Below are 27,033 nucleotides of genomic sequence, written 5' to 3' on the forward strand. Positions count from 1 at the left end.
GTTGAGACAAAGGAATGATATAATCTGACTTTTGTGGGGATTTTTTTCTGACTTCCGAAAAATTTCAAACATACAATTGAAGAATTTTATGGTGACTTTTGTTTTTAAAAATAAATCACTTTGGCTGCTTTGGAGACTTGCAGTAATCCAGATGAGAGATATTAGTAGCCAGTTCCCAGACTGGGGTGTAGAGGTGTAGATGGGAAAGAGTGGTCAGATTCAAGAGATACTACATACTGTATGGCAGACACTGTTGAAAGCATTTAACAAACATTAACTCATTTAATTATTCTAACAGTCCTGTGAGATACTTAAGAATATCACCCCCATTTTTACGGGTGATAAAACTGAAGCCAGGAGATGCTTAGCAATTTTCCCAAGACAATACAGCTAGTAAGTGGCGAAACAAGAATTTGAACCTAGGCAGTCTGCCTCCAACAACATTTATGTTGGATTTGTTGTGAGAGAAGGAGTAATTAAAAGTAACTCCAGGGTTTTGGGCTTGAGGAACTAGAAGGATGGATTTTTTACTAACTGAGATGGCAGTGGCCAGAGAAGAATACTCGCATTTTGGAGAGATGTTTTAGATGTTAGTTTGAGATGCCCATGAGACACCTAAGTTGAGATATTGTGAAGGCAGTTGAATATAGGATTGTAACTTAGTTGAGAGTTATGGGCTAAAGATGTACATTTGGGAATCATCAGGGTATAGATAACGTTTAAAGCTATGAGATGGGGTCACTTTTTAGGCAGTGATTATAGAGAAGAAAAGACTTCCAAGGATTCACCTCTGGAACACACTACTATTCAGAGATCAGGAAGATGAAGAGGGAGCAGCATAGAAATGGCTAGTGAGGAAGGCCAGAGAGTCTGCTGTCCTAGAAAACAAGTGAAGACAGCGTTTCAAGGAAGGGAGAGTGTTGCTGATAGGTCCAGTACAGTGACTGACTGAATGTTAGGCTTAGAATATGGAGATCATCGAGGATCTTCAACAGTTTTGGTGGAGGGGCAGGAGCAAAAACCGAATTCATGTGGATACAACAGAAAAGGAATGGAAGGGGAGTGGAGAAAGGAAATAGACACAACTCTTTGCAATTTCGCTATAAAAGGAAGCAGAGTATGGGTCCGATACAGTGCTCTGGCCGGAATCACCCGTGATCTTGTCATAATCAACTGCATATCCTTAGTCTTAGCGTAATGACTGCCCAGATAGATTTAGCATTTCACCACTCCTTACTTTCTTTTTGAAAAAATAAACTTTATTTTTTAGAGCAGTTTTAGGTTTACAGGAAAATTGAGCAGGAAATACAGAGAGTTCCCATATGCCCCCTGTCCATAGCCTCCCCTGCTTTCAATATCCTGCACCAAAGTAGAACATTTATTACAACCGATCAACTACATTGAGACTGCATTGGATTATCATCCAAAGCCCATAGTTTTCTTCAGGGCTCCCTCAGCATTGTCCATTCTGTGAGTTTGAACAAAAGCAGTGACACGTATTCACCGTTACAGTGTCATACAGAGCAGTTTCACTGCCCTAAGAATTCTCTGTGCCTGCTTAGCCCTGCCTTCCCTACCCTCTGGAAATCACTGATCATTCTACTGTCTCCATATTTTTGCCTGTTCTGGAATGTCATAAGGTTGACTCATATAAGATTGGCTTCTTTCATTTCGTAATATCCACATAAGGTTTCTCTGTGTCTTTTCAAGACTTGATAGCCCATTTCTTTTTAATAAACAATATTCCATTGTCTGGTCGTACCACAGTTTATTCATCCAGTCACAGACTGATGGACATCTTGGTTGCTTCCAAGTTTTAGCAATTATGAATAAAGCTTCTATAAACATTATAGGTTTTTGTGTGGACATAAATTTTCAAATCATTTGATAAATACCAAGGAGTGTGATTGCTGGATTGTATGATAAGAGTATGTTTAGTTTTGTAAGAAGCCACTGAACTGTCTTCCAAAGTACCTGTACCATATTGCATTCCACCAGCAATGAATGAAAGCTCCTGTTGTTCCATATCCTCGCCAGCATTTGATGTTATCAGTACTTTGGATTTTTTCCATTTTAATAGGTGTGTAGTGGAATCTTGTTATTTTATTTGCAATTCCCTAATGATGTATGATGGTGATGAGCATTTTTTCATATGCACATATATCTTCTTTGGTGATGTGTCTGTCCCAGTATTTATTTTGCCCTTTTTTTTTTTAAGATTTCTTTTTTTTCTTTTTTCTTTTTTTTTTTTAATTGGGGAAGTGGTACAGCACTTTATTGGGGAACAGTGTGTACTTCCAGGACTTTTTTCCAAGTCAAGTTGTTGTCCTTTCAATCTTAGTTGTGGAGGGTGCTGTTCAGCTTCAAGTTGTTGTCCTTTCAGTCTTAGTTGTGGAGGGTGCAGCTCAGCTCCAGGTCCAGTTGCCGTGGCTAGTTGCAGGGGGCACAGCCCACCATCCCTTGCGCTAGTCGAACCGGCAACCTTGTGGTTGAGAGGACGCACTCCAACCAACTGAGCCATCCGGGAGCTCAGCAGCAGCTCAGCTCAAGGTGCCGTGTTCAATTTTAGTTGCAGGGGGCACTGCCCACCATCCCTTAAGGGACTTAAGGGATTGAACTGGCAACCTTGTGGTTGAGAGCCCACTGGCCCATGTGGGAATCAAACCGGCAGCCTTCGGAGCCCCTGGGCGGGCCTTGCCCATTTTTTAATCAAATTGTTTTCTTGTTGTTGAGTCACTCTTTACTTTTTGAAACACTTTTTTGCTCGTTACTACACAGACACCACATTCTTCAGTTTTATTCCTTTCTCTCTGGGTACACCGTCTTAGTGTTCTCTAGCAGATTTCTCTTTCTCTGTTCATACTTTAAGTCTCTTCTTCTTTTGAGCCATCTTACTTACTCTTATTGCTGTGCCTTCAGAGATTGCAGTGATGCTCAGTTCCCAATTAAAGCTCAATTAATTCTCTGACGCAGACCTCTCCTCCAGGATGAAAGGCTATATATCCAACCATTTGCTGCTGATCAGCTTCACTTTCATGCCTTGAATTCACATCAATGGAAATATTTTCAAAACTGAATTTACTCCCCCGCCCCCCAAATTTGCTCTATTCTTTGTTCCATCTTAGTGAATGACATCACCATGTGACCAAGGCTGAAACTAGCCTTGATTCCCCCTCCTCTCTCGCCTCCATCACAGCCAATCAGTTACCAAATCCTGTAGATTCACCCTCCATTCCTATAACACCTTCTGTAGTAGCCTTTGCCTAAATTAAATAATAGGCAACTAAATGGATCCTTGACTCCAGTCTTATCCCTTTCTAGTCCATTCTCCACACTGCTGCATGAGTAATCTTTTTAAAACACATATATAAAAGCAAAGTGCGTGCACACACACAAACACACGCATCTGATTGTATCATTTTCCACTTTAAACTTTTCAGTGGTTTACCATTGCCTTTAGGCTAAAGTTTACTCCTTAAACTGGCCAGAGCTCTGACTTTCAAACATTTTTTATCATGACCATAGCAAAACTATATTTTATACTGTGACCTAGAAAACACACACACACACACACACGAACAAAAGTTTTTTAAAAAGCAAAACTTGCCTTTAATATATACAGTGTATATTTTATTCTACTACATTAAAAATGCTGATTGTAACCTATCAAATCGATCTCATGACTGCTGTTTGAAAAACAATGACATAGAAATACCTTTATGACCCACCTCCTACCTATATCTTCAGCCCCAACTCCCAGTCTACATCTAGTGACCCTAATTTCCTTCTGGTTCCCTGAACAAGTGATGTTCTCTGAAACAATTCCCTCTGCCTGCAGTACTTCTTCCTCCCTCACCCACCCCCATCCCACCCACGCCTGTATTCTAAAATGAGAAATTAGATGTGGTAGAAATAAGAATCTAGATAATTTCTACCATTCTTTAGGTCTCTGGACTAATATCAAGGGACTTACAAAAGTTTTTATTGTAATTACTTCTTCCATTATATATCTTCCACACCAGACTGTGAGCTTAGAGAAAGTAAAGATGAAACGTGTTTTTTTCATAGTTGTCTATAGCCTTGCACAGTGTCTGGCATGTGGTAGGACTTAGTAAATAGTAGTAAGTAGATAATAAATGGAATCCTGCTTTAAATCCTCCAGTGGCTTTCATTTACACTTATAATGGAATTTAAAAAGTCATTATCATTATGGCCTACAAGGGACAACTGTGATTGGCCCCCTTCTTTAATCTCGTTTTCTATTGCTTTTCACCTTAGGTTCTGAGCTCCACTCACAGAGGTGGACTTGCTATTTCTCAGACTTGCCAAGCACACACATTCCTGTTCCCTCAAATATGTGCATGGCTAGCTTCCTCACCTCACTTGAGGTTTCTGCCTAACTGTCCCCTCAGAGAGGCCTTCGCTGACTCTCCTCTGCTTCACTTGTGTTCGTAGCGCTTTCCACTACCTGACGTCGTTTGTTCATTGTGTCCCAGCCCCCACCCCCACTGCCTCGTGACTGGAATACAATTTCGGTTTTGTTTATTGCCGTACTCCCAGAGCTTAGGACAAAATATTTGTTAAGTGAGTGAATGATTGCATACATAGGTTTTACCTAATTACCAGAACTCCCCCAGAGTGTACACTCGTATTCAAATAATAATATTAATAACAGTAATTTACATTTCTGTAGGGCTTTTGAGTGTATGCATATTTCCTGTACTTGATCTAATTTGAGCTATATAACTGTACTCTGGAATTGGTATTGACACGTACTGTTTTATCATTTTGCCAATGAAGTTTAAGAAGCTAAAGTTTAAAGAAATTGGTTGACTTACCTAAAGCCACACAAGTAATAAATGACTAAGTCAGTACTCATATTCAGCATTTGTTCCATACCACACTGTTGCGAAGAAAGGGCAAGATAAACAAACCACTTCCTCTGCTTTTCCAATGTCCACAGTATTTCCTGTGAGCAGCTTGGATCCCCTCTACCCTCCACCCACACCCCCTTGCATCATGACAGAAGATTTTTACTCAAGCCTTACCGGAGCTGGCTTCAGGTAGCGGATACTGGTAAAATAGCTAACCATGCTGTCAACCACATTGTCTGTTAGTGCTTGGAAATAAGCTATATAGCATTGAACTACTTAGAAAGAACTAACATTTGTAAAATGATATAAGTTAACATGAAAGTTGAAAGACTCAGAGAACACCAACATAATTATCCTAAATGTGGTCAATTTTTAATCCCAGACAAGTAATTCCCTAAGTAGGAATACAAATTTCATGTGCAGGAAGTGAGAAACAACACAATCTGAGATATGAGTAGACGATTGCTGTTTTACCAGTATGATCTCTCATAGGCCTGAATCCCAAAGGCCCATCAGAGAATGCTGTCAGTAGGATAAGGCATAAGATAAATGAATTCATAAGGTTATTTAGGCTTTTCTTAGCTTAAACGTCCTTCAAGTACCATAAAGTTTTGGCTTCATGTGAAGGAAACCTAGAGTGTGTCCCTAGAGTCCCTTTTCTGCACACACCTCTAGTTTCTGAACACAGTTGCACCCCACTAGGCCTAGATAGAGTTAATTCTTTATGTGGAGGTTGGAGCTAGCTACTTTTCCAGCCTGTTTTCCACTGTCACTGTATCAGAGAAGGTAATGTGGTCGAGGGGAGTCCTAAAGAACAAGGTCCTTCCTTTCCTTTCTCAGGCTGTTGTCATGGACTTGACTTGAGTTTATCATTTTTCTGCTAAAAGGATCTAGAAACTCCAGCAAAGCTGGTATAGTTTTCTAAATTAGCACTTGAGAGGCCAAGTAGGGAAGGCCTCATAGGCCAGCGTCTTCTAGCCAAATTGAATTCCAGAGTATCTACAGCTGTGTGGGAGGCCATGCACTACAAATGGATGCAGTTAGTTCAAGAATTCTAAGCCACTCTCTATTGTCAGTAATGTGTGGAATGAAGTATTCTCCCAATTAGTGGATGTTTCTATGCCTAGTTCTTGTTTGTTTGATACAAGCTTCCCTTCATGTGCACCCTGACATATATTAAAGAACTACTTTCAAGTTGGAATGACAGCGGTATAAATTTAAAAGAGGATTTATTGGAGGCCGAATTGATTTAATACCACCTAGTTTTATAATTATGTATGTCTTCCTCCTTTCTCTCCTAGAATGTAAACTCCTTTATTTCAGAACTGTGTTTCACACATCATCACCTTCCATAAAACCTAACAGCGCCTGGTATGATATAAACAGTCAGTAAATATTTTTTAATGACAAACTGAATCATCACCACTTACCTATAGACTCTTATATCAGACTCGTGTGTTTTATTATTGAAGTGTTAGGTAACTCACTGATGATATGAATTATTAATTGGTTTTATGCACATTTGTTATGTAGGTGGTTATGTAAATGACAAGGTCAAGTGACTTCCAGTTTTAAAAAGGTCTTGATCTACTGTAGAGTTAAGTAATATAAGTTTGAATAATCCAGTGTTTTTGGACTACCTTCTCAAAGCATCCCAGAGAGCAATTAGGGTAAAACCCTGAGCCTGAATTACAGAAGAACTAAACGTTGAGTTGAAACTTGCTGTTTTTTTGTATTGTTGGCAGAAGATGGACCTGGCCTGGCCACATGTGTTAGCAGATACTTTCTCTGACGCCCCCTCCCACTGTGGGAAGCCAGCAACTTAAATTTTTTGAACACCAAACTCATTCACTACTAATACATTTTTTAAAACCATCAGAAGCCTACTTCTTAAAGCCTACTTTGTCTTATTCACGAGTCATACTGACTGCTAGCAAATATAGTAAGATCAGTCATTTATTTAACTGAAGGAAAATTAATTTACAGTGAAAAAACTGCAGTGATGGCAAGTGCATAGAGATCTCTTGTGGACAATATTTTTGAGTCCTTATTGATTAGACTTCATTGTGACTTAATTAATTGTAATACTGCATAAGCATTTTATCACTGGAAATGCAAGCCCCAGACTTACATAATGCTTCTGATGGAGACTGTACTGTGCAGCTCCTGCCAAAAAGCTTCTATTGAGATGCACACAACTCTGCTCTGATTGGCTTACTCATCAAGAAGCACACAACATCTTGCTTGGCTAAAAGCATTTTGTTTAGAAGGAATGGGACAGGAGATTAAAGTAGCTCACCCATCAGTCTCCATATACTCAGGGACTCAGAGTCCTCAAAGCAGTTTTCTTATTCCTTTTTGAGGCATACTGCACTGCAAGGGAGAAAATCTGGGTAGTGCTTTCCTGTTAGTGAGCGTAAAAATCACAACTGATGTCAGAGGAGCTAGATCTATTTCAGAGTTAAGCAGACCTCCCCTGACCATCTCCATGATTTCACCTTATATAGTAGAAAACCAGTGGGTAAATACTGGTACTGCCCTATTTAGTATTACCCTTTTTGTAAGCAAACTGTCCCCTAGCTTATGGGAACCCTATGGAGGAAAATGGAGAAGGGGAGGAAGTTCTAAGTGGAAGGACGCCAGAGATTTGGATAATAGCTCACATTCATTGAGCACTTTCTACGTACCAAACACTATTGCATTAACTTGTTTATTTGATATTCAAAACAATCCTGTGAGGTAGGCTACTATTGTAACTTGATAGATAAGAAATTTGAAGCATAGTAAGGTTAAATCACGTACCCCAAATCACACAGCTAGTAAGTGGCAGAGCTGAGATTTGAACCCTCAGTCTGTCTTCAAAAACTGTCTTTGATTGTATTTTAACTCTCACTAAATGTATATCTGCCAAGTTGTTCTAAGTATCTAGAGAGTCCTAGAATAGATATATTTGTCCATCTATGTGGATTATTTATTGAAAAAAGAGTTAGTATCAAGTACTCTATATTAGACTCTGGAATAAATCTAATCCAGAATTTTGTTCAGTAATAATTGATATTAGGAATTAAAAATATGATATGATAGTATAAGTAACCAACTTTTATTTTAAATATGTTAGCTGCAAATTGGACAGCCTCTAGTGTGACAGTGTAGCATGCCAGCTACCTTTTCAAGGTTGGGGCTAGAGGTAAATATTGGTATCGCTGGCCTTTAAAGCCAGCGTCCGTCCTGCAATTCTAGCAGCATCACAGCCACCTAGAAAACTGCTGAAAATAAAGAAAGTTAAAAAATGGTGTTGTTTTTCTAATAAATGGAGATATGTGGGTTAAACACTTGTTTTCTCCTCAGTCTATGGCAGGTTGACAAACTGTTAAAACTGAAGAGAAAGCCTCTCAGCCTGTTTATTGACTCCTGATAGAAGCTTTTCTTATCAGCTCCATCTTTACTTGCTAAATGGTGCCAAGCCAACTCCCTTTGGCCTCTGTGTTCAGTCACAGGAAATGTCTCATAGGATGTACTTATAAGGAACTTTATTTCTAAACCAGAACATTCTGATAATAATTTGCAGAAAACAGTGGTGTTGGGATTTGTATTTAAATCAAGAACACTCCATTTTCTTGTCTGATCTCTTGCTGTCAGACTATTCTTCCAGGAATTTTACTGAATACTCAGTACTGGGACTCCCATTCTTCTTTCCTAAAAGAACTGAAAGCGAATGGCTTCAAAATCAGACGTTTTATTCCTCAGTGCCATTGTGTTAGCACAACTGATCTCAGTGCTTATTTTTTATGAGTCAAATCTTTTTACACCCAACACTATTATAGATTAAGTTCTGTTACAGTTAATTCCAAGATTTATATATTTTCTTTGGTTGTGTAAAATTGTGATATTGACTATTACTTAAAATAAAGTCCCTTAACTTGCAAGTTAGAAATGTTTATATATTTCTATGGTGACAGTAACATATCAAAATTTAATTTATAGAGTAAAAATCTTCCAATTCCTACATCACCATTGTTCTAACAATATCCAATATAACAAAATGTCATTGCAACAAAAGAACTTGTATTTTATATGATTTTATTTAATATTTATGCAATCTCTGAATTCATCCATAGGATAGCATATTTGGTATATGCTACTTATACATAGAAGTGTCCTATTTCAAGACCATTTATCTGTGTTTAGGTTTTAAAATAGTCACTATGTAAAATAGGTTTGACTTTAGCTGACAATGACAGGATTTCCTCGGGCTTATTTAAAAATGTCATTCCTAGGACTTAGTCCATAAGCACAGTGAGGATTCCTAACTCTGGCTAGCTTATTACCAAAAAGAAGGTATCTTGGCAAAAACACCTAAGATTTCTTCTTAATATAATAATACTTTTAACTTATTTCTGTGGAGATCATGGCATAGCAAGATCGTCATACTATTTTAGCCATGATTATGTCAGCATCAGGACATTATGACAGACTTTATTTTCTTTTCATTAAGAAAAACAGTATGTTTTGTGCATGGTTGTTCTTTTTTGGAAAAGGCAGATAGCATTAAAAAAGAGCTCTGTGTCGCAAACATTTGTAAGTCCAGAACATAAAAAGTAAGGGTGTAGACTCTTAACAAAGCCATGTTGCTTCATCCAGAGATTGTCATTGTAGATAGTTTATCAATCTTATTCTACTTATTGGCCATAATAGTATCAGTTCTCGCCCAGACTGGGACCTGAGCTGGACAAAGTGAATCGATAACAGAATCAGGCAGTATATCAAAGCTTAAGACTTCAATGCCATTTAACTTTTTTTTTTTTTTAATTATAAGGTTACTCATTTTCCAGGGAAGCATGTTTTAGACATTTAATACCCAATTTCTTTGTTTCCTCTTTGGATTTTAAGTTTTGAGAAAAATAGAACCATCTTTGAAATTTGAATTGTTCTAGAGAATTACATATTATTAAGAAGTTTGTTAAAATTATTGAAAATAAAGAATCTTGGGCTGAGTGCTTTGGAATTACCTTCGAACACACCTAGTATTTACTGGAGAGAGTACATGAGAAACCAGACCATACCCTTCCTACAAGCACCTGTAAAAAACGTGAATTTCCTGGGCAATTGCTTCTTCCATGCATTCTTCCCATGCCTCCTGGCACACAGATGTCTTCTGTTTCCCCAGTTCAAAGCAGTTTTATGTGGTCAAAAGAATCCATGACTTAGTTTCTTTCAGACCACTCTGCCCACAGAGCTGAAAATGACTGCTTTGCCAAGTCCCGTGCTTTGGCATCACATGAAGGGTTTCAAGGGACAGTTGGCATTCCCTCCATTAGAGGATCAGCCTAAAGATTCTGATGATCCAGTTCCTTAAATTTCCGCCTATCTCTTCTCCTTGTCTGTGATTCCTTGATTGGGGAAGCCAGTTGTTTCTAGCCTTCCATCACAGTCTTCATCACCATGCAACAAGCAGTGTGTATAAATTAAGTTTGCTTTTCTGTAATGCATTTAAGCCTCATTATGTTCCTGCTTTCCCAGTTCATCTTAATCCAACTTGCCATTTCCCCTTCACTTTGTTTTCCAGTTAGTTCAGTCTTCTGACCATGAATTTACCTAGCCCATTTTTTATTAACTTGGCTTGTAGGTGACTCTATCATGATGGAACCTGTGGAGGTTACATGGCATTTGATCTGTTAGAAGAGGAATGAAATTGATTTGATTTGTTTTTATCAAGATATGCTGGCTACTACCTAAAACATCAATAATTTTTTTTATTTTAGGTACTGTATGGGTTAAGAACTCGGGCTTTGGAGTAAGGCTGACCAGAATTTGTATCCTGGCTTTGCCTCTTATTATCTGGTTAAGTTTCTTCTCTGATTTTTAATTTCTTCATCTATAAGATGGATATAATAAATAATAAAAGTTGGTGTTTGAATTAAATGCTTAAATTAAATGAACTTAAAGTGTTGATAGCACTGTCTAGCATATAAGTGCTCAGTAAATGTTATTATTAAAATATTAAACAATATTTTTGAAGAATTGCTCTTTTAATCTTTCATTCCTTCCTTCCCTGTGTTGTTTTCTACTCTTTACTGTGTCTTTCTCTCACACTCAGTCTCTTAACATGCTAAAGATGTAGTATTCACACTTGCAGTTGAATCCAGTGTTTATGGAGAACACGTATTTGTCAAGAGCTGTTTGGGTTTGTTGGATCATAACCTTGACACTATGGCTATGCCCACATGGTGGGCATCAAGTGGTGATCTGATTTACACATTATTCTGTATAGCCCCAGAAAAGATAAGTAAGGAAGTGTCCCCTGTGTGACACAAAGAACTCTAAAGCTACAAGGAGAGCCCATAAACCATCTGATTCAGGCTTTGGCCCCCAAACAGTACCACATCTCAGTCTTGTGTAAAATGATAGTTGTCTGGTTTTTCAAGCTTGAAGCATGGGGAATGCCTGTTCTATTGTGGATTCTCAGAATCAGATTATTAAAATTGTTTGTAGGAATTGTAGCAGCTGTCTAGTCCAGTATGACTGGTGTTATTGAGGGCCTGTTGCACATCAGGTGTTATAGTGGGTACTGGGGGTACACAGGACAGTGAGACACAGTCTTCACCCTTAAAGGACTCCCAGTTTTCCTCACACCTAATGCTGGGAGCCCTTTTAGTAATAAATGCCAGGCGCTGATTAAACATTTCTAGTGATAATAAGTATACTATTTTACAGGACAAATCACTCCCTTTTCACAGTTAAATGGTTTTTAGAGTTGGAGGGGACCATGGAGTTCATCCTATTCATTTGTTTCTGGACCCAATTTTTCATGGGAGATCTTGCTCAGAACACTAATCTATAAAATGGATAAAACTAGCTGTGCTCCAGGTGTGGTCCTGCCCGATTGACTGCTTCCTCTCACTCTCCTAAGGGGCCTCCCTCAAATCCCTAAGACCCTTATCCAGTAATTTGGATCCACTCTAATAATTAGAAAGATTTTTCCTAAATTGAACTTATTACTTCCTAATTATTCCAAATCCAGGTCCCTGGAGCAGCACAGAATAAATGCACTTTGTCTTCTTTATAAAAACCCTTCAGATACTTGAATAACCAGTATGCTGCTTCCCGCGTACACCGTCTCTTCTCCAAGATAAATCAGCCTTATTGCCTTTATCCTTTTTTCAGGTGGCATGTTTTCAAGGTTTTAGTCAGGAAATTCTTTTTAAAGTTATTCTGTTTTTTTCTTATAGCCTAGAAACTGGAGACACAACTGCTACTAACTATCTTTGGTGAATCTGGTTTTTAATTCCCCTTCCCTGTCCTGTATTTTTTGCTCCTCAAGCCAAATACATTCAGCCTCTTAGAGAAAGCTGTTTATTATCAAGGTCCAAAAGGAAAAAAAGATGTTAAAGACCTCATCTTCTTAGATGAAATTACACTGGTAACCTCAACGTAATTCCCATTTTAGGACGCTGCCCACACAGCAGCTCTCTCTCCACAGTTACCCGAACGCCTGTCAACGCCCCGGGGCAGGGCCTGAGCTGTGCCTCCTCTAGTTAACATTCTGTTGGCACATCCAGTTTCAGGGGCCCACAGTGATTCTCGCTGCCGCCATGGCGCTTGGCTTGTTGTGCACAGCAAATGAAAGCAGCCTCGGAAGGAAGCTGCTCTGGCGCACACAAGCGTGTCCCTGCACTGCCCCAGGTGCTTCGTTTTCATTCAGTATCAAAGGCTCTGTCTTTTGGACAGGAACAAGTGGTGGAGCCATTTTTGACATTAAAATATATAGACTATTTCTTGGCATCTGGAAAAGTTGATGTGTGTACTATTTGATCTGAGGCCCCATCTTTCCACTCACTTTATTGACTGTTCTGTGGTTGATTCTGTTACTAGGTTTGAGAGCATTTATTCCCTTTGTTTTCACCCTCTTTCCATATTTTATATAGAATGGTGCATTCAAATCTACTTTGAATTTAATGTCATGAGCTATATATGACACCTAGGGAGTATGAGTTGATAATACTCTGGCTTTCTGCATTTTGTCATATTTTACCATCTGTGCAACATATGAAAAGTATTAGATTTCTGTTCCTTTGCATGCTGGATATTATGTAGGGCATACAAGGTAAGAGCCCCTGTCCTTTAAGTATGGCCAGTGCAACCAGGGCTTCTTAACCTGGGACCCGTAGACACCTAGATGATCTGTGGTGTGCTTTTTGGGCTCCTTGGACAGCCTAAGGTTATGTGCAAAGTTTTGTGTATAAATTCTCGTTTGCATTTTAGGGGGAATTTTTCAAGGCATCTGAGACCACAAAATATGGTTATGGATGGATGACTAGAGGTTTCAAGATACTGAAATTGAACTAGATATGTCTTCTAATCAGGATATGTTACGGTGGTGTCGATTTATTTTTTATTTGAAGAAATTGTCTTTTAAAATCTCTATTTTAGATCAAGCCTGTAATTTAATGTCATTCTGCGTTGGTCATCTGAATCAGGACTAATGTGGTTACCTACAGAAGAGTGCCATCTAGAGGTCCTAATGACAATTTCAGAACTGTGGAATTAGGCCCAGGCCTTCTCCCTACATAGGGGTCTTTAGCGTTAGTAACTTTCTAAATTAAAAATATTTTTTCCTCAAGTAATTGCAGACCATAAAGGTGTGTGTCAATGACATTTATAACCTATACAGATGCTACAATTGTGGGATCTATTCTTGCTACCCTGGAAACATAATTTTAATAGAAGCTTAATGTTATGAATAGCATTTACTCTATTTTCTAAAGATGTAGGAACTTCAGGCTTTAGGATCTACACTGCATTTGAATATACTTTTAATCACAAAGCAAGAACAAATTAATGCCTTCTAAGTATAGGGACTTTGCTTTATTGTATTTTCTTTTAAAGGTAGACTAAATTTAAAATTAAGAGTAATTTGCCTTAATTACCCTTAGTGTTCCTTTCCAGATGGTGATACAGATGGTGTTTGCCAAATGATGCAGAAATTGTGCGATTGCAGAGTTGAAGTCACTCTGGAAAAACAGAGCAAAACAGAAATTATATCCGTGTGAAGATCTATAACAGGGTAGTCAAGAGCATAGCTGTCAAGTCCCAGCTCACCATTACTTTGCAATGTTGAGTTCGTTGACTCGTTTCTTGTTCTTCTATAAATGATGCTAACAATATTAATAGTATCTAATTTAAGGTTATGAAGATTAAATGAAATAAAGTTGGTAATCACAGGGCCTTATATATATAAAAAGTCTTTTGAAATTAGCGATAATTTATTATTTTGTTTTCAAGACTGCTATAATAAAATGGAAACAAAATTTTTAAACCTATATCTTAGAGTTTTAGAATTTTAAAAAGCATTTTCACAAATTCAATCTCATTTGATTAAATATTCAATATTTATTTGTTCATCTATTCAGTAGCCATTATTTATTATTATTATTATTATTATTATTATTATTTAGGTGTGATAAACATCCTTGGGGGATTGGAGATTTGGTGCTGGAAATAGTAAGAAAGACACAGACTTTACATTGTGTTGGGGGAGTTAGACATCAAACAAGTAAATAAATAAATAAGATAATTTCACAAAGAAGTCGTAAGTGTGAAGAAAATGAGTGTCATGTAATAGAGAGTGACTGGAGACCTACGTTAGGTGGCCGGGGAGGAGCTTTCTGAGGAAGTGACATATAAGCTCTTACTCGAATGACAAGGAGCCAGCCATGTGAGGGTCGGATGAGCAGCCATTGCAGCTGAAGGAAGCAGCACGTGTAAAGGCTGTGGGTGGGTCGGGGGGTAGGAGTGTGTTGAGCCAGCGCACAGGTTAGGAAGCCCGCCAGTGTGGCTGGAGCTCAGCGAGCCAAGGGGTGAGTGGAGGGCGAGACCGGAGATGGAGGCTCAGGACTGCAGGCCCGCGGCTGGGGCGTTTATTCCAAGGGCTATGGGGAGAGACTGGAGAGTTGGAGGCAAGGTAGTAATAGGCTCAGGTTTGTTTCAGAAATAGCCCCTTTGCTTCTCTGTGGAGAATAGACTGTAAAGGGGCAAGATGGGAAGCAGGAAGACTGGTTAGGACACTTTTGCAATGGTCTAAGGGAGAGATGATGGTGTCTTGGGAGAAGATGTTAAATGAATGGTTCAGGCGTTTGGATCCTGCCCACAGCTCTGTGCAGAGGCAGTATAGCATGTGGTTAAGAGCACCAGCTCTTCAGAAGACTGTCTGGTGTGAAATCTGACTTACCATGTGACCTTGGACAAGATTTTGAAGTCCTCTGTGCCTAATTTTTACCATCTGTGAGATGGGAGCGATAATTGTACCTTCCTCCTAGGATTGCTGTGAGGATTCAATGCGATAATAGTTAAAGTGCTCAGAAGAGTGTTAATCTGCTGTTTTTATCATCACCGTCTTTATCACAAGCACTACTCCCACATCGTCCGCAATACCCTCATTTTATAGATGAGAAAACTTACAAATAGAGGGTGGTTTTGAAATCAAAACATAGGCTTCTTGGTTTTGAATCCATCGTTCTTTCTGCAATATATTGTGTAGTAGGAGCTCCCGGAGGGAAATACCTCCTGATCCTAAGCTGTAGCTCAGGGTCCAGTTGTATGAATGTTTAAGCAACATCGAGAAAATGATACATAAGGCAGCAGAGAGTCCCAGTGTGTAGTTGAGAGGCATCCTGTGCCTCTCACCCCCTACCTTGAAGTATTAGAAATTTTAATTCCCTAAGTTTTGAAGAGAGCTTTTAGTCACCTAAGCCAAAAGTGTTAGTGTGCACATAGTAATACACATAAGAGGAAAGAACTCACTATTTTGAGGACCTTCATAATTAATAAGATACTGAGTCTCTTTGGAGGACATTCAATTCTTCATAATTGTGTGAAGTGGGACCATACATAATATAAATAATTGAAATCCATGGATTATCCCCAACCTTTTTCTAATCAGACTTTTAGCAAAGGTATTAACCAGACCACCAGATTACAATTTCTCGTCTCCAGCTCTTTCTGCCTTGGCCCAGTTCCTTCTGGAGTAAGCAATGACATAGGTAAGGAGCAGGGAGCAAGAGAGACAGATTAGAAGCAAGGAGCTTGCAAGTCCCCTCGTTCGCCTTCTCACCAGAGGCCCCGCTGGTGCCTGCCTCACGGAGACTGAAGGCTCTTTGTCTGTTGCAGAATGTGAGCATTTGATCCGCCACATGCTGGTGTTGGACCCCAACAAGCGCCTCTCGATGGAGCAGATCTGCAAGCACAAGTGGATGAAGCTAGGGGACGCCGATCCCAACTTTGACAGGGTGAGGGGGCTACCACTGCCTCAGGGAACTCCTCTTAGAGCTGGAGGAATCTCTTGCATGAAATTGTAATCAAGCCAGGACCTGAAAAGGCGGCACTGAGAACTAACTATATGTAATACTAAAGCAAATAGTGAAAAAAGGAATTTTTGGATACCACTTGCCCCCAAATCACAGTCCCTTCTGGCTTTTAAGAGGGTACAGCCCACAATTCTGCAGCTCACCCTCCATGGGCATGTCTCCTTCCTCTTGCTTAGTGTGCTCAGCTCAGTGGCTCCTATCGCATCCCTTTACTTACACCATTATAGCCATCCCAGGGACCCCAAGTAGCTCAGGACAATGGGGGTCTTGTCTGTTCACAGCTGAGTATCCAGGGCTTTGTTGCTTAGGCCTTGGCTGAGGCCAAAAATAAGACAGGGAGCATGGAACAGCTTGTTCAATATATATGATGTGTCATCTTAGCAAGGCTAATTGGAGGTTTGATAGCTGGCCTTTCACTGTGTTACAGTTAATAGCTGAATGCCAACAACTAAAGGAAGAAAGACAGGTGGACCCCCTGAATGAGGATGTCCTCTTGGCCATGGAGGACATGGGACTGGACAAAGAGCGGACACTACAGGTATCTCTACAGGAGTGGAGAACAAAGTGAGATGTAGCCGTACACACTCTGCCCTGCTTTTTACATTTTTTCTCCTTCCTTTAACTTGGGTCTTTTTAAAAAGAATTTCTTTTTATTTTCAATTACAGATGACATAGAATATTATGTTAGTTTCAGGTGTACAGCATAGTGGATAGACATTTATATACCTTATGAGGTCCCCCCGATAAGTCTGGTACCCATCTAACACCATACATAGTTAGTGATCACAATATTATTGACTACATTCCTTATGCTATACATGACTATTTTGTAACTACCAATTGGTACTTCTTAATCCCTTCACCTTTTCCACCTACCCCTTCAACCCCCCTCCCATCTGGTGACCAGTAGGATTTTGGATCTTTTTGTTTTCCTCCTGTTCTTTTTGTTTTCCTCCTGTTCTTTCTGTGCCCCTCTCTGGGCCTTGGAATGAAGGTGGTTTGGTCTTCTGATGTTACTATTGAAAAGGTTTGGTCATTTACATGCTATTTAACCGGGGCTGTTTACTTTTTTCCCTTCTCTCTTGGTAGTCATTAAGATCAGACGCCTATGATCACTATAGTGCCATCTACAGCCTGCTGTGTGATCGACATAAGAGACATAAAACCCTGCGTGTTGGAGTACCTCCTAGTATACCCCGAGCCATGGCGTTTCAAGCACCAGTCAATATCCAGGTGGGCAATAACTGCAGTGATCTGATTCAGGACAAGTAACATTGTTAGTAATGTTGTTAGGGAGATGGTAAGCCATTGCTCACTAACTTAAACCAAGAGAGTTTCCTGTTCTTCCTTACCTCTGTCCCCTCCATCTGTCATCTCTTCTTTTGTCAGAGGTCAAGCAAAGATCTGAACCTTTCTTAGAAAGGATGGAAGGGTGTTCAGGTACTCAAGGTGGACAACAATAGTTGCAATTTTCTTTTTTTAAGAAACAGCAAATCACTGAGAGAAACTGGCATCTCTAAAGAATGCTTTTTTATTGTAGCTTCTAAGGCCAGAGGAGCCAAAGACTCAGAGTTAGAAACAGAGTTTAGCGACGAAGAATACTTTGAAACACTAGCATTTCCCTCAAGTGTTTAAGGTATGTGTGTCTCTGTACTGCTGTCCAGGCGGAGCCAGCTGGGACCACTGTGAACCTCAGCGTCCCCCAGGTGCAGCTCATCAACCCAGAGAACCAAATTGTGGAGGCAAGTAGCAACCTCTGATAGGTGCCAGCTGAAACCATTCTCTTCCCCATATCCTTGTTTCTTTTCCTTACTTCTTGTTTCTACTTATTTCTTATTTCTAATTCAATTGTATTTCCCTCCACCTCAGCCGGATGGGACAGTGAACTTGGACAGTGATGAGGGTGAAGAGCCTTCCCCTGAAGCATTGGTCCGCTATTTGTCAATGAGGAGGCACACAGTGGGTGTGGCTGACCCACGGTGAGTATCTGGCCAACCGCCCTAATTAACATCAGGGCAAGGAATTGCCACCTGACTTTGTGTTCCTACTATGGCGAATTTCTCCTACTTTGTTGTATCTCCCAGATGAGGTCTAATCCAGTGGCCAACACGTGTTTTTATCCCAGTTCAGAAGCCCTGGTAGATCAGACTTGATTTGACTAAAGAATTACAGAGCTGTCCCTGGTGGATGGTACGCCGATGGCCACCATCATGCCGGTTAATCACAATACTTGGTGAAGAGTATGGTAGTGTCTTTGCCACAAAGATTGAGGTCTTCTGATGTAAGTCCCGTAAAAGTACCTCATAAAATTCATCCAAGTTGCACAGCTTCTAGAGTGTTGTTTGCTACATGTCCTAATGCAAGACTCATTTAGGAAGTGAGGACAAATGATACGTGATTTGTGTATGTTACAAATTAAGTGAATAAGAATCCACGGACACCAAATAAGTGCCAGTTTCCCAAAGTGTTTTCCCAAAACAGCCCTTCAGTATGTTCCTTATGCCCTCACACTGAGGAAATGTCCTGAAGACCTGCACTCTGTTTTTGTTCTACATCTGAAGACTCTCAACATTAAAAATATCCTTAACCTCTTTTCTGGATATTTCCTTTACTGTGTAGAGAAGAGAAGGTTGTGACAAGAGTTCTCTTGAGAGTTGAACTAGGGGAAAAGCTAGTTTTCTTATACCTCTTCCCTGAGCGATTTCCAAAAAGCCTGCCAGGCCTGCTGGTTTGCTTGCTTCCGGCCTACATTCAAACAGGCAATAGCGGAACATTCTGCCTCCAAAGACTGTCAGTGGTGTCTCTGCTAGTGGAAAGATCTCTTATTTTAAAGTATGCTGTAAACCCTCCTGTTGGAGCACGACAGCCTTGCACATCCAATACTTACTGTTCTATCGGCACTGACAGGAGTAATTGCGTTCTCTCCCTGGTTAATCAGTTGCTACTTCAGGCAGCCATTGTTTTAGCGGGTGGCCTGTGTCCTCCAGAACCTGCTGTTTACCTCCAGGCTTTGCAAACCTGAACTGGACTGCTGCCAGTATTTCCTCTTGGCTCAGAGCTGTTGGTTTTACATGAGTGGTCAATGAAGAAGAGCAATCCCCAGGCCCAAACAGTAAAGGGGCAGACAGCCAGACTCCACACACTGGCCTTCTGCTTGCTTTAGGATCTTAGGGAGAAATGTAAGCTTAGGAGAAAAATAAATTGTGCTGAGCGAAATCTATTTCATCAGTTTGGGAATGTAGCACTTTTGAGTAAGAAATTAACCAAACTTTTCTGTCATCCTGTTTCTTATCAGCACGGAAGTTATGGAAGATTTGCAGAAGCTCCTCCCTGGTTTTCCCGGAGTCAGCCCCCAGGCTGCATTCCTGCAGGTGGCCCCCAACATGAACTTCATGCACAACCTCCTGCCCATGCAAAACCTGCAGCCAACTGGGCAGCTGGAATACAAGGTACTTGGATATGGGAGAAACACGTTGCCCCAGAAGAAACACATTTGAGCTTCATTTGAGAGACTTTGAGGGACCTTCCCCAGGCTTTAAGGGTTTCCTTGTAGAGAAGGACGATTTCTCTTGCAGAGCATCTTGGGTGAGAGGGAAGATTTCTCTAGTCTATATCACAATCAAAGGATCTCTTAATTTCAGTAGATCAGAGTACTGCTATTTTCTTTCCTCCTTTTCCCCCCACCTCACCGTTCGTTCCTTCTCACTCTACTCCGACAGGAGCAGTCCCTGTTACAGCCACCCACCCTACAGCTGCTGAATGGAATGGGCCCCCTTGGCCGGAGGGCATCAGATGGAGGAGCCAACATCCAACTACATGCCCAGCAGCTGCTGAAGCGCCCACGGGGACCCTCCCCACTTGTCACCATGACACCAGTGAGTAGCAACACAGAGCCCAACTTACTGTCTCAGAGGCTTTGATAAAGAGATTGTGGGCCTAGGGTTGAGAACCCAGGGTCTCCCACCTAAATGTCTATTTCCTCTTTCTCCAAAATTATGATGCTTCAATGTATTCCTACTTTTTTCAGGCTTAATTTTTGGCTTCTTTTCTTAACCAAATAATTTCTACACTGAAGCCTGCTCCCAGAGAGCCTCACCCGCAGTGAGCCACTTACAGATTTCCTTAGTTCAGTATAGCTGCCATCCTGCCAGCTCTGAGGCAGAATAGTAGTGGCCTCACTCAGCCTTCTCTCAGATAACTTTTCCTTGCCAGAAGGCGGTGGAATCTAACAGTTTTCTCTGTAATAAATTGCTTTTTAAACTGGTTTCCAGAATGACCTTCTCACCAGTCCTTTCTCCTTTGATTTACACTTCCTCGAGTTTCCAGTATAACCTGGAGCACCTGATTGGCTTTCACAAGTTGGTGTTTCTCAATCCTATCTTTTTTATATGGTGGTTACATTCTAAGGTTGTTTTCCTCCCCTGTTTATTTCTGGTTATTTTCCTGTCATAGGTAAATGCATTCATTATTCATTCATTCATCCGTATGTCTCATAGTACCATAAGATTGGGTAGTAATTGTATCCATAGCCCTTAACAAGGTGATTTTAGGGCAGCACATCTCAGAATAGCTCTAGTTGAGGACCTTTTTTCTCCTTCGATCTGTCATGAATGAATACCTTTGTAAAATATAATAAAAATAAATTATTAGAGAAATAAAAATTTTAAAACATAAAAAATACAAGGCTAAATTTTTTGTTCGATTCAATAGACAAAATTATCTGTTAAATTTTTATAAAAATTTTTAAAAGCTTATTCTGTTTCTATACTTCCCTTATCATGGATTAATAACAAAACTGTGTGTGGATTGGCACAGATCCATGGGCCATACCTTCAGTAACACTGCTGTCAGGTAAAGGAAGTAATTATTTTCATAGTTCTTGGCCTCACCGAGCTTATAATATGGGAAGAGAAGATAACATATGTGAAGTATTGGAATAATAGTAAAAGACCATATGTGATTAAGTACCAGTGTGAATACCGTAGACTAGCAGGTGGCAGAAGCATTGAGAGAAGGGCAAGATCAATGCAGGCCGTGGAGGACCAGAAACAGCTTTATGGGAGGTGGAGTGAGGTACTTTGCCTACTGTAACTGTTTTTGACAAGGTCACTAACAAAATTTTGTTGATAAATCCAGTGGACATTTTCAATGTTTTATATTTTTGGACCTCCCAACTGTGTTAGTCACTGTTGACCATTTTCTCTCTGAAATATTTTCTCTTGGCTTCTGCAATACCACATTCTTCTTGTTTTCCTCCTACCTGTCCTTTTCAGGTTCCTCTTCTCCTTATTCCTTCAATTTGGTGAAACCCAGAGTTTTATCTTGGGCCCTGTTTCCATCTCATTTTGCATGATCTTGTCCACTCCAGTAATTTTCAGTTACCAGACGATTCTGCAGCTCAGCATGCTCTTCTGCCTACTGCACAGATTTTGTTGGTTATCCCACAAATACTCACAATTTTAATTCAACATGTCGCAAAATGAACTTACCCTAACTCTATGAAACCCATTTCTCTTCCTGAATGACAGTGAATAGTACTTTCATTCTCCTGGTGACACAAGCTAGGAATGCAGATTTTATCTTTAACTCTTCCCTCTCCCTTACTCCCCATATCAAATGAGTTATCCAGTGCCTCTAAAGTAAATATCTTACTTCTGTGCATCTTCACTGCCCTTTCCTTAGGCCACTGTCATCCTTTGCCGGGATTAATACAGTGACCCCCTAACTGGCTTCCTTGCTTCCAGTCTTGTCTCCTCATGCCTACCACCAGCCCTTTTCATGCTGCAGCTAAAGTAAGCCAGATTTATATTTCTAAAATATAAATCTCGTAACATTATGTCCCTTCTAGAAATCCTTTAGTGGTTCACAACTGCCCTTCCTCAAAATAAAGCTTTTAGTGAGGTGTGCAAGGCCATTTATAACTGGGTTCAGTATTCCTCTCCTGCTCATCTGTAGCCACTTCTTGCTTAATCCTGTTTACTCTGGCCTTATAGAACTGTAATAAGGGACCTGGAAACCCTAGAAACATTCAAACAGTGGAATTATTCCAAAAATTTTGTTGTTTTATTTCATAATTATTCATTAAAAATGCTGTTTTGTAATAATTGAAGTACGAGTTTTGCTCTGGTGCCTGAGGCATGGCGATTATGTGAGCTGCCAGGCTGCGAGGCGCTGTCAAGGATGCATAGCGTTCCAGTCCAGAGCAGACGGGAAGAGTCACAGTAATGCACGCATTGTTGTGGTTCTCATTTCAATTACATATTTTGGTAGGTAACAGCTATTTTAAAGCATTGAATTGCAACTACACAATTATATGTTGTGTACTAAAATGTTAAAACACCATTATGCTTTTCTGGAGTTAAAGACATCTAACCTCTGGAAATAACATTAATACACAACAACACATCATTTCGTAGACATCCCAGTTAAACAAGCTTCTACTGTGTTTTCAGGTCCTCAGATACCTGCAGGCCTTCTCTTTTCTTTCAGCCTATAAACCTCAGAGGCATGTGACCCCTTTCCCTCTTTTCTTGGCTAGCTCCTATTCATCCTTCAGGTCTCAGGTTAGGGTCACCTCCTCCAGGATGCCTTCCTCCATTCCCAGGTGCCCCATTAGAGGACTTGGTCATGCTATTTTGAGATTGTCTGTTTACTTGTCTCTATCCTCCTTTAGATTGTAAAATGAGTGCAAGAACTATATCTGTTAATTCATATTTTATCCTGAAACATAGTAGGCATTCAGCTATTTATTGGATGAATAAATGAATGAATGAAGATGAATCAGAGGAAGAAATCCAATTTAAAATCACCTGAGCAAGGTAAAAATGGAAAAATAGAAAGGTATATGAAAGTTCTGTGTAGCCCAGTGGGCCTAGGAAAAAGTTTTGTAAGTAAGGAAATTAACAGGAAGGCCTACCCCACGTCCAGTTTCTAGAACAAGGGATGTTACAGAAGCAGCACCACCTTGAGCTGTTCCTTTCTGTCTCTCTTCAGGCAGTGCCCGCAGTTACCCCTGTGGATGAGGAGAGCTCGGATGGGGAGCCAGATCAGGAAGCTGTGCAGAGGTAATGTGGCATCTGGCAGTGTTTGCAGAACACCCTTGGGCAGACTCCCCCTGCAACCAACGAAAGGTCACCTCTGCCCAAGGAGGTGGTACAGTGCAGCTTCAACATTTGTGTGGTCTCTTTGCTCAAGCCAGATGGCATTTCCTCCCCACATGGAAGTAACAGAAGACTATCCAGAAAATTTCATTTCTGTAAGCGCCATTGGAAGTCCCCTAAGTGACAGCAATAACTTCTCTCTTCCCTCCTTCCTTCCTTGCCCCCTGCCTTCATATTGCAACTCTGATAGTATTCCAAGGCACAGAGCCTGCTCCTACCTGCCAAAAACTGCTCACTAAGGAGGGATTGGAGATTTGGGATGACAGTGACCCTAGCTAATCTGGCCATGGACTTCTGGCATGGACTCTGCCTTTCCAGGAGAATGAATACCTCTTGTACTGTTTGCTGTGTATTTCTTTCTTCCCCTTGTACCAACAAAGAGATATTGAAAAAGGAATGTGGGATTCTGGCCAGGGACAGATGCAAATATCCATGGTTTGCAGAATCTTGTTGAGTGATGCCTAGTTTCACAGAGAACGGCAGTGACCATCAGTCATGCTGTACTGTTCATCTTACCTCAGTTCCATCAGCCACGGTCCTCGGCTCCATGCATGCCCCTTGTGGGAGTTGTCATTCTTATTTTCCGGGGATGAGGGTTTGACCAGAATCCAGCATGTATTTTCCAAGAAATACAGGTGTTCTTCAAGATTATGTTTTTCCCTTGAGGGAGATTGAAATAAAATGGTTTTCATGGGCTCTTGGGAAAACTGGGTGTCTTTATCAAATGGATATTAAACCACTAATGGCTTACTCTTTGCAAAGTTTACATACCACTAATTACTCTGTAGTCTGTTCAGTGTTTTTAGCTTACATGGGCAAAGTGGTTAAAAATGAAATGAGCATTTTTTAAGAACCCGATGGTTCTTGGCCAGTACTCTCTTCCTTCCTCCAGTAGCTCTGTATGTGAGCTGCTGTTCAAAAAGAAGCTGGTCCCATGTGGAAAGAAGAGTGGAGAACAGGGGTGTTGGCAGGTAGGTCAGCTCCTTCTACAGCGTAGCCAATAGAAGAAAAATTGTGGAAACTTTTTTTCCCTCCTGATTTTGTTGTTTCTATAGTTTACTGATAACAGTGTATATAAAGCTGCAAACGGGCCCTGCGGGCATCATGAGGAGAAATGAGGAGACTGCCCCCCTACTTGAATTAGATAGCAGTATTTCATTTTGTCTTCTTTGTCTTGGGCTCTGCTTCCTCCATCTCCACCTTCTTTCTTCTTTAGACCAACATTTGAAGCATAAAATGCCCATTAGATTTGAGGTAATGAAGAGGAATAATGCTTCTTTTATGCATGCCCAAGAAGAACAGCAGTAGTAGAGGAAGGCATCAACCAGATGAAGGGGGACCAATATCTTATTAATGGTATTGGCCAAGTGGATCTGAAAGATCAGAATAAAAGTCACCAGCTTGTCAACTCTTCAGCGTTTGAAATTTCTGTTTTCTTGCCTTGCCTTTTCCCCCCTAAAAACAATTCTGAACATGTCATGTGGTTTCATTTCTTCATCCTCTAGACAGTGTTGGTTCCCTGGGAACAACATCAGTTTGTCTTCTCTATGATTGAGTTACAATCAGGAGGCATGAGGGAAGGGCTGGTTTGGGAATTCACTATCCCAGAATGGAAGGATCTGTTTTCCATGACGTATAGTGAGGCTGATCTCAAAACCCGGGGGCCACTGGGATGCAGAGGCATGGGGAATCCTTGTGAATAGCTCCCTTGGCTCATCTCTAGGAACAATCCTTCGGGCTCATTTTCTCTGACTGATATTTTTGGAAATCTGGAGTGAAAAGAGGAATAAAATTAACAAGTAGAAAATAAATTCTTCTGTTGAATGGATTGAAGTAAGGAAACCCGTTCCTCTGAAGGAAAATCAATGCTCTTCGTGAGCTACATCTGCTTTTTCTCTTCTCTTCAGTGGCTGCTCTTAGGCCCAAATCCAGCCATTTCAGTGGTAAGCTAACTTTTGTTAGCCAGTTGGGCATGTTTCACTTTCATCCAGTCAGGGATCTGTTTGCCATCGAGCCCTTTTTGAGCTCTGACACTATTTCATTCTGAGTGCTTTGGATTAACTTCTAATGCTTCTTGCTGAGGAATATTCCTGTCTGTCTTTTTTACTGTGAAATGTGCTCCTGCTTGTTGCAGGTACTTGGCAAATAGGTCCAAAAGACATACACTGGCCATGACCAACCCTACAGCTGAGATCCCACCGGACCTACAACGGCAGCTAGGACAGCAGGCTTTCCGTTCCCGGGTCTGGCCCCCTCACCTGGTACCTGATCAGCATCGGTGAGTAGCCGCATGAGCTATGTGAGATCCTTGAGGCTCATCGGACAGGCACCCTTCTGGCTAGTCTGACAGTGTTAGTGACTAGCATCAAGGCTTTAAATAGCATCCTGAACTTGTATCTTCTCAGCTCCTTGCACTAAGTAGTACATGGGGCAATATGAGATTCTTCTCTCCCATTACCTCGTAGACATGTTCATTGTCTGCGATTGACTCTCGTGATTCTAGATGTTGGCTCATAGATGAAATTGAACTTGAGACCTGCAAGGAGATGAAGCTCTCAACTGGAAAATAAGCCATATTAATAGACTTGACCTTAAGTAATTCATCACCTTCCAAAGAATGAGCATTTCTCATCATGTTGCCGCTGAACAGTGAGCTAGGGCATAAAGGAAGACACATCCCTTTGTGAATGGTACAGCAGAGATACTGCATCCTCTTGAATGTTGTGCTTGAGAAGTCGTTCTTGCAATATTCTGTTGGCTAAATCTTTTGCAAGGTCTCTGCCACATTTATAATTCATTCTCTTGAAGAAATAAAAACAAGTTTAACCTTCCTGGCCAAGAAAACTTCACAAAATTGAATCCACGTAAGCCTGGAAGCAGAGGGGAGTGACACTTTGCTAGATTAAGAAGATGACTATCTTCTGTGAAAACCTTGATAACTAAAAATCTTAGCTGTGCCCATTCTGAAGCCCTCCCCAAGCTCATGGGTCACACTTTCAAAGCTACCCCCAATTCCTAGAGTTGATTTTTATTTTCATCTTTTTGGGAGGACAATGAAAAACAGTCTTACTTGGAAAGGTTGAAAAGCAGTCAAATTCTGAGGAGATTAAGTACATAAATGTGTTGTTATTAAGTTTTGCAATCAGCTCACACTGGCAAGCTTGACACAGTGTTTTTATTGTGACTGGTTACCTGTTGGGCATCAGCACCATCAGAGACAGGTGAGCTCTGAGCAGACTGAGACTGAGTTAGTGCCACGCTGGAACTCTGGAAGAGGAAAACTCAGCTCTTATAAATGACTATGACTAACTTAGTGAAAAATGGTCTGTTAGGAGTAACAGGACTGATGATTCTCAAATAAAACCTATGGCACAGAAAGACAGTATTTTTCTAAGGAAAATCCCTCAGGGCCTCAGGGTACTACATCAAAGGGTACTTTGAGTGATTATTGGAGAGCTGCCTTTCCACCCTATAAATTTTATATGATTTCTTAATAACTCAGCTCTACACTGTTACCTAATAGACCCATTATCACTTTGTTTCTCCTTGTTTCTGTCTTCCTCTCCTCCACAGCCTGACACTTAATTTTTCAGCCCTTGTCAGGGTCTATTGTTTAGCTGAAGTCCTTTGGGTATC

General features: G+C 40.6%; 1 protein-coding gene across 3 annotated transcripts in view; it reads left to right on the forward strand.

The window, feature by feature from the left end:
* SIK3 (SIK family kinase 3) overlaps positions 1 to 27,033 on the forward strand; it is a 244,763-nt gene that overhangs the window by 193,493 nt on the left and 24,237 nt on the right. For 2 of the 3 annotated variants that reach the window (XR_012497380.1, XM_019713625.2), the window contains exons 7-15: positions 16,041 to 16,159; positions 16,665 to 16,775; positions 17,327 to 17,470; positions 17,902 to 17,979; positions 18,107 to 18,216; positions 19,533 to 19,686; positions 19,957 to 20,112; positions 23,231 to 23,301; positions 25,532 to 25,675. Coding sequence is in view for 2 of the 3 variants with exons in the window: in XM_019713625.2 (XP_019569184.2) it covers positions 16,041 to 16,159; positions 16,665 to 16,775; positions 17,327 to 17,470; positions 17,902 to 17,979; positions 18,107 to 18,216; positions 19,533 to 19,686; positions 19,957 to 20,112; positions 23,231 to 23,301; positions 25,532 to 25,675 (1,087 nt within the window). In the remaining variant the exon portion in view is untranslated. The remainder of the gene's footprint in view (positions 1 to 16,040; positions 16,160 to 16,664; positions 16,776 to 17,326; positions 17,471 to 17,901; positions 17,980 to 18,106; positions 18,217 to 19,532; positions 19,687 to 19,956; positions 20,113 to 23,230; positions 23,302 to 25,531; positions 25,676 to 27,033) is intronic. The other variant, XM_019713626.2, reaches the window with a different exon arrangement.

This window comes from Rhinolophus sinicus, linkage group LG06, assembly GCF_036562045.2.
Source record: "Rhinolophus sinicus isolate RSC01 linkage group LG06, ASM3656204v1, whole genome shotgun sequence".
Lineage (NCBI taxonomy): Eukaryota > Metazoa > Chordata > Mammalia > Chiroptera > Rhinolophidae > Rhinolophus > Rhinolophus sinicus.